At 41.3% G+C, this 7799-nt stretch overlaps 2 protein-coding genes and 1 long non-coding RNA gene across 4 annotated transcripts; 2 read left to right on the top strand and 1 right to left on the bottom strand.

The window, feature by feature from the left end:
- The first annotated feature begins 2001 nt into the window (after nucleotides 1-2001).
- LOC147644411 (uncharacterized) lies at nucleotides 2002-2994 on the top strand. Its single transcript, XR_015270706.1, has 2 exons — nucleotides 2002-2219; nucleotides 2288-2994. It is a non-coding gene; the product is annotated as an uncharacterized LOC147644411 (long non-coding RNA).
- Nucleotides 2995-3115: 121 nt separating this feature from the next.
- inaC (inactivation no afterpotential C) lies at nucleotides 3116-7541 on the top strand. The gene is made up of 11 exons (XM_020946484.2): nucleotides 3116-3564; nucleotides 3757-3788; nucleotides 4070-4264; nucleotides 4326-4454; nucleotides 4516-4672; nucleotides 5740-5968; nucleotides 6028-6425; nucleotides 6564-6765; nucleotides 6821-7009; nucleotides 7071-7211; nucleotides 7276-7541. Exons 1-11 carry the CDS (start codon nucleotides 3275-3277, stop codon nucleotides 7426-7428), a joined length of 2115 nt encoding a protein of 704 aa, XP_020802143.2. The 5' UTR covers nucleotides 3116-3274; the 3' UTR covers nucleotides 7429-7541.
- LOC110179105 (proteasome subunit alpha type-6-like) lies at nucleotides 4702-5693 on the bottom strand. 2 transcript variants are annotated; one of them, XM_086828895.1, is made up of 3 exons: nucleotides 5552-5692; nucleotides 5320-5496; nucleotides 4702-5265 (listed from the first exon to the last, which is right to left on the bottom strand). In XM_086828895.1, the coding sequence occupies exons 1-3, from the start codon at nucleotides 5616-5618 to the stop codon at nucleotides 4793-4795; spliced, it is 717 nt and encodes a 238-aa protein (XP_086685021.1). In that variant the 5' UTR covers nucleotides 5619-5692; the 3' UTR covers nucleotides 4702-4792. The 2 variants fall into 2 exon arrangements, 1 of the variants encoding a protein (XP_086685021.1); XR_015270705.1 differs by lacking the exon at nucleotides 4702-5265 and having other exon boundaries at nucleotides 5356-5496; nucleotides 5556-5693.
- Nucleotides 7542-7799: the final 258 nt, after the last annotated feature.

Genomic DNA, 7799 nt, shown 5'->3' with positions numbered 1-7799 from the left:
AAATTTTCATTTCTTAAAATGCTAAATCTAGTATGCAGATTTTATAACCCCATAAAAAGTAGCACAGAACAGCTTTCCGGTATAAAATTAATTAATTTTTGACTTAGTTATGATCACTTTACACTTTGATCAAAAACCGAAAGGGTATCAGACTTCGACTTCTCTGAGTCAGCTTTCCTTCTTGACTTAGACTGTTTTGTTTTTGCAATTTATATACATAGGTTAATTATTTGTTATTTCTTATTATTTAAATTATAAAAAAAAGTTGTTAGAAAGCTGAGAGACTTAAACAAGAAGACGAAGAAGTTGGACGGCATCAGGAAGTGGATAATTTTGGGAACCCAAAGAGCGATATAAGATGGTTAAATTCTATAGTAAATTAATATAAATTATAAATTTTCCTTTCGAATAATTATAATTGATTCTAGCTAGTCTGATTGGTTTGGTTAAGATTCTGTTAGCCTCAGTAAAAGTAACATATTTATATACATATTAAGGCAAATACATGACCTTACTATATATTAAAATATGTATTTATTTCTGAATAAAACTAGCCCAGAAAACTTGAAAGCAACCTAAGGTAGTTCCTATAATTCATATTAAACAACTTTAATTATTAATTACAGCCTGTAATTTACAGGATACAATCTCGATATTATTTAAATAGAATAAGTTTCCTCTCCGCTATCATAGCAGGAAACTCATCGTAAGTTAGTCACTCACAACGGGCACAGGTGCTCTGCAGATCAATAGGTGTTAAGGGCGCAGGTCAGCAACAACAAACATAACATACAACAACAAATCGGCTAACAAGTAGCCAAGTGAAATTGCCAAATGTTTGGGACGTGGGAAAAGCAAGGCCTAGGCGCAAAGGCAAATGAAAGCAGAGCAAAGTCAGAGCCAAAGTAAATAACTGGAACTCAAAGGCAAACAAAAGGTGTTATACTCAGAGAGCGGTGGCTATTTGAGAGAAATAGAGAACTTGAGAGGAGAGAGCGAGAAAATCTCGCTCCTTGCGGCTTGGCCTGCTTTTGTGAAATTGCAAAGAGGGAAAAAAACGTGGAGGGGAAAATTGTTTGGCGACGCCATGGAAATGATGACGTAAATTGAAAGCCAAAGATGCCACGGCAACGGATTCTATTTGCAACTCCCCCCGGCGGCCGTGCTCCTGCTCCTGCCACCTGCTCTTCCGCCCTCCAGCTGACAGGTGTTCAGCAGTAGTTCTGGGCAATCTCTGAGTGCATATTTGTCGACTCACTGAGTGCACTTCTGAGATACAGATACGCGTGCCGTCGCAAATGCAGATACTGGTACTTTGACTTGGACTTGCCGTAATGACATTCCGCTGACAAAGGACTCGCATTTCCGCTTAAATGCATTTTCCAACCCATTTTCTGTAGCATTTTCCCCAACACTTTATTTCTCTTTCTCTATCTATATATTTTTTTTTGTTTGCTGAGTTATTTCGGCTTGAATTTCAGCTAACCGCAGCGGAAAAGAGAAAACTGAACCGAAACAGAAACACTAGCATAGCTTTTAGTTTGTTTGCCTTGCCAGCATGTCCTTCTGTGTCCTGTGTGCACTTTGTGTGCTCAATTTTGCGTTTTCTATTTCTATTTTTAGACCAGTGCACAGTGGCAGGGCCAGGGGCTTGGCGAAGGAGGGGGCGGCAAGAGGGGGCTCGGTAGCAGGCAGGCGGCACACATCAATCATAGTGAAAATATGCCTCGGCAGCAATTGCATAAATTAATCAGCACTGCCAGTGTATAAATACACAATCGTCAAACAAACTTCCGTACATACACTTAGGAAAATCATAACAAGAAGTTTATAGTTGAGATAAATATTGAAAAGTAAGGAAATTTAAGGGAAAACTAAAGAAAAGCTATGCAATTTCTTTGTCTGTTTCTACTAATATCTAATACTTTTTCTTTACTATTTACTTTATATAAGTTATCCTATTGTTTATTTGCAAATAAATTCCAAACATATATTCTTTAGTTGTAAAAGTGCATTCACCAGGGGCAGCAATTTTCCTGCCCCCGATTTACACACACACATTCAGCACCCCTTCTATGCATTGACGTCACTACTGCTGCTGTTGCTGCTGCTGCTGCTGCTGTTGCTGCTGTTGCTGCTGCTGTTGCTGCTGTTGCTGCTGCTGCTGCAGTTGTCCTGAGCGATGCCACTGAGGATGATTATGTTTGTCTTCTGGCTAGGTAAGCACCTTCTTGACCTTCCCCAAACTGTTTACACTTATCGCTGGCAAGGGTCCCCCACAATACAGAGAGACGAGGGTCCTCGGCTTCAGTTCTGGGAGGTCCTCGGTTCGATTGACAGCAGCCTGCTGACGAGTGCCTCGTCCTGGGAGATGCTTGTGTGAGGCGGCATGATGCATGCCTCATCGGAGCTTCACTAACTGAATCAGCTTGGAGCAAGGATGATGAGAACTGATTATCCCGATGGGGCGATGGGTTGATACTCAAACGAATACGAGTGCATAACATTTACGCAAGGTCCTTTGGGGATAGTTATGTGCCCGTTAGAGCTTGCAAAGCGATAAATGATTATTGTGGCAAGTGATTTCCTTGAAATATGGATTGTAGATGTAATTCGATTTCTCTCTAAAGGTTTTATAATTATGTTCTTAGAGAGTTTATTATTGTTAAAATACAGATAAATAATCTGTCTCTCGTTGGCTTAACTTTAAAATATATTTAATCATAATTTCATACTAATACTTATATTAGATATATAAACTTAATTTAATTCTGCTAAATTATGGATTGAATCAACGCAACTAGTTGATTGTTCAATTTTAAACATTATAATATATTTATGAAGTATAGAAATTAATATCACTTTTCGCTTAAATGCTTCATAAACAGTGAACGTCGAAGAATAACTTTAAAATATAGTTTGTAAACATGTAGATTAATATACAAGACTCTTCCTTAATTTTAACAAGCAAAATAAATCAGAAAATGGATACTAGATAGTTAATTTTAGTTTTTTAAGGGTATTCTTTTACCCCCTTAAATTTAAAAATTCAGAATGTCGTCAGATTTTTGCTTTCTATTTTCCCATCCCACCTTTTGGCCATTGTCTTGCCTTCAACTTTCTGCTGTTGCACTTTGTTGGCTTTACTTGTCTGGCGGCTTGGTTTTTCACGGGTCTCCACCTGACCGATGGGTCAGTTGCTGGACGGGCTTTCCACCGCGCGGTCTGAGTCAGCTATTTTAGTGTCAAGTTTTGGCTGAATTCGCCTCTCTCGATGGCTGCCGCTGCTGTTGCCACACCGGGTGCCACCGTGCTCCCATCCTCAGGACCTGCTGCTCCTCCTGCAGGACCCAAGGCCCCGCCGGCAGCTGGAGCGGCCGGTGGCAAGGGGCCGGGAAATATCCTGGAAATTGCCGGCGAGGCAAACATAGTTAATTATATGAAGAATCGCCTGCGAAAGGGCGCCATGAAGCGCAAGGGTCTGGAGATGGTCAATGGCCATAAGTTTGGAGTGCGCTTCTTCAAGCAACCGACTTATTGCGGTCACTGCAAGGACTTTATCTGGTGAGGATTTCGAGGATACAAGTTCGAGTATGCGTTGCATAAAATTTTAGCTTGGATTTCTACGGTTTTTCCTATTTAATTTAATTAGCGCCCTGGTTGCTGACACACTTTTCGTTGTTTTTCCATTCTTTTTTTCGTTGTTCTTCCGTTTCGCATTGTTGCTGTGGCGGATTTTCCGTGGACGGGATTTAGGGGCTTTGGCAAGCAAGGTTTTCAATGCGAGGGTAGGTGGAAAAGTTGATCTAAGAGGGTGTCACAGCAGAGTTTTGATTTCGAAATATACAAACAGGGCTCTGAATGCACTTATAAATGTGCCTTAAGGTATAATTTAAATTAAGATACTTGGGGTTCATTGCATTTGAAATGAATTGTATCTTAAATGAAATAAAAACTTTTCTTTTGGGTTCCTTTATTCCCCTTCCTAATTAGACTCTTCTGTGACATCTTAAGCTTACATTATATCCTATTTAAGAACAATTATAATGCAATTATTATACCTTCTCAGAATGCCGCTTCAACATCCACCAAAAGTGCTGCAAGTACGTGGTGTTCAAGTGTCCTGGCAAGGACACGGACTTTGATGCAGACTGTGCCAAAGTGAAGCACGGATGGATCTCCACCACCTACACCACGCCCACTTTTTGCGACGAGTGTGGACTGCTGCTCCATGGTGTAGCCCACCAGGGGGTCAAGTGCGAGAGTGAGTTAGCAACAACTATAATTCCTTTTAAACATCTTAAGTTTAACTAAAAACATTAAAGATTGTAACCTGAATGTGCATCACACCTGTAAGGAGATGGTGCCGCCCATGTGCGGTGCCGACATCAGTGAAGTCAGGGGCAAGTTACTGCTCTATGTGGAGCTGAAGGGGAATAATCTGAAAGTGGATAGTAAGTGGTCAAAAGGTTGTCAAAATAATTACTAAATTAATTATTCAATTTATATTCAAAGTCAAGGAGGCAGCTAATCTCATTCCCATGGACACTAATGGCTTCAGTGATCCCTATATTGCTGTCCAGGTGCATCCGGATCGTTCGGGACGTACCAAAAAGAAGACGAAGACCATCCAAAAGAATCTCAATCCGGTTTTCAATGAGACATTAACCTTGTAAGTCTAAAATTAAACCAGAAAGGAAGTTATATTATAAAGAAGCGTAACTTTATATATCCTAATCCTAACTTTCATATAATACATATGTAAAAGAAAATTACAAATGAAGCAGATCTGCTAGTCATCATTGCTGAGAAACTCCTCGATTTCCCTGTCGGACAGGATGCGGAAATTGGGATCACACTTGCTGACCACACCGACCTCAATGGTCGCCTCCTCACTGTCATTGCTGCGGACATGTAACAGACAGTTAATGGCTAGCTGGATGGCCTTATCCTGGGACAGATCCCTCCTGTATTTTTGCTCCAGATATTTAGTTGCTTTCACCGAATGGGTGCCCACGGCGCAGGCCTTGAAGCCGCTGCAGTTGGCACTCGGATCCGTCTTAAAAACCGTGGGTCCTGTCTCGTCATCGTAAGATATCAAAATCATACAGCAACCGAGCACACGCATCAGGGAGTTCTGGGTGTGAACTTGACAGATATTGGCCACTCGATGGCAGAGCACATCCACAGGTATCTGGTAGTCGCAGTCGCATGAGAACAGGTAGGCAATGTGCTGCGCCAGCTTCATCTGATGCAAAGCATCGCCTGTGGGATCTTTATTAATCAATCAAAGATGTTTCTCACTGTGTAGCCACATACCCATGCGGCCTACCATGCAACACCCAATGGTTTTATTAAAAGTGAACAGGTTCGATGTGCTTCGTGGCACAGCGTACTTATCAATGTTCTCCTTCTGGGTGGCCACTACGGCACAGCTGCCGCTCCTCAGCGCCACCGCAGTGATATTCTCCAGTTCGACGGCCTTTAAGGCGTACTCTGTGGCCGGATTGAGAGTTAATAAAGGAGACAAGCAGTTAAGATCGAATCTCACCCACTTGCAGGAGGCGGCCATCTGGCGTGAAGCCAGTCTCTATGACATCTGTAACTTCGCAGGACATGGTTCTTGATTCAAGTTCTTTCGAGGAATACAAATTATCTAATCTTTTAAATAGCTAAAAAATGTCACATAAATCCAGACCTTCTAAGTTCTTAAATATATAATATTATATTTATTTCTAGTGAACTGCAGCCCCAAGATCGTGAAAAGCGTCTTCTAATTGAGGTCTGGGACTGGGATCGTACCTCTCGCAACGATTTCATGGGCTCCTTTTCGTTCAGCATGGAAGAGTTGCAGAAGGAGCCTATCGATGGTTGGTACAAGTTCCTCTCCCAAGTGGAGGGCGAGCACTACAATATTCCCTGTGTGGATGCCATCAATGATATGGCCCGACTGCGCGATGAAGTTAGGGTAAGGAATAGCAAACCCTTACTTCCTGAATCCTTGAAATAATCTTGGGAAATCCGCAGCACGATCGTCGGCCGAATGACAAGCGTCGCATGGACAACAAGGACATGCCGCATAATATGAGCAAACGGGATATGATCCGTGCTGCTGACTTTAACTTTGTCAAGGTAATTGGCAAGGGATCCTTTGGCAAGGTTCTGCTGGCCGAGCGTCGTGGCACTGATGAACTGTATGCGGTGAAGGTATTGCGCAAGGATGTCATCATACAAACGGATGACATGGAGCTGCCCATGAATGAGAAAAGGATTTTGGCATTGTCAGGTCGTCCTCCATTCCTCGTTTCCATGCACTCCTGTTTCCAGACCATGGATCGTTTATTCTTTGTTATGGAGTACTGCAAGGGCGGTGATCTTATGTATCATATGCAGCAATATGGAAGGTTCAAGGAGTCGGTTGCCATGTGAGTGGAAATATGATTTAAGGATCTACAAATAGATTAATGGGATATGGTATAAGGAAGCTTCAAATCCTTATTATAATCTTTTTTGTTTAATTTAGTTTGTTCCTGACTTATAATCAAAATCTATTTGCTTTCCAGTTTCTATGCCGTAGAGGTGGCCATTGCCTTGTTCTTCCTGCATGAAAGGGACATCATCTATAGGGATTTGAAGCTGGATAATATACTCTTGGATGGTGAGGGTCATGTGAAGCTGGTAGATTTTGGTCTCAGCAAGGAGGGTGTGACCGAGCGTCAATCCACTCGCACTTTCTGTGGCACTCCAAGTTACATGGCACCGGAGGTAGTTTATTTAAATAATATTTTAAAATTTCATAATAAAAATAGTCTTTTTTCAGATTGTTAGCTATGATCCTTACTCCACTACAGCTGATTGGTGGTCTTATGGGGTATTGCTCTTTGAATTCATGGCTGGACAGGCTCCCTTTGAGGGCGATGATGAGACCACAATTTTCAGGAATATCAAAGAAAAGAAAGCCGTGTTTCCCAAGCATTTTAGTCAAGAGGCCATGGATATTATAACCAGTGTAAGTATTAATAAGTATGAAATAAATATAGAATTAATTTATAATTTTAAAACTCCTTTAGTTCCTGGCCAAGAAACCAAACAATCGCTTGGGCGCTGGTCGCTATGCCAGACAGGAGATAACCACGCATCCTTTCTTCCGGAATATTGATTGGGATAAGGCCGAGGCTGGTGAAATGGAGCCACCAATAAGACCCAAGATTGTAAGTTTAACTCTAGCCTGAAAACTATAACTTCAAGTGTCTTATATTTCTCTTAATTAACCAGAAACATCGCAAGGACATTTGCAACTTTGATGAGGCATTCACCAAGGAGAAAACGGATTTAACCCCCACTGACAAGCTTTTTATGATGAATCTGGACCAGAACGATTTTATAGGATTCTCGTTTATGAATCCTGAGTTTATAACCATTATCTAAAATGTGGGCTAAGAGAGCTTTCAAGGATATTCAAGCTAAAAGTTGCCTTATACAACTTGATATACTTTGTCCTGTGCTTAAACCTTGATAAACTTGATGGAAAAGCTTGAAAAGTACGGTGTATATTATTTCAGCTACTTTATTTTTCAGCGAGCTTAGTTTTTGAACTTGAATTAAAGAGCTTTGGCTCTCTTTTTTGTCAAAAGTGGCTGCTATTTAGCATTAAGATAACATTGTGGAGCCCAGATAGTAAAAGAAAACAGAGAGAATTCCGCAGCACCAGCTGACTTTCTCCCTCTCTCCCTCTGTCTCTTTTTCTCTCTCAGCATGGAGGGGAAAACTGTGGGAAAACTCACCATACGAGAGCACCT

The sequence above is a fragment of the Drosophila serrata genome, unplaced genomic scaffold, assembly GCF_035046125.1.
Source record: "Drosophila serrata isolate PLE 108 unplaced genomic scaffold, ASM3504612v1 contig_184, whole genome shotgun sequence".
NCBI classification, from domain to species: Eukaryota; Metazoa; Arthropoda; class Insecta; order Diptera; family Drosophilidae; genus Drosophila; species Drosophila serrata.
This window is presented reverse-complemented; position numbering and strand designations above follow the sequence as displayed.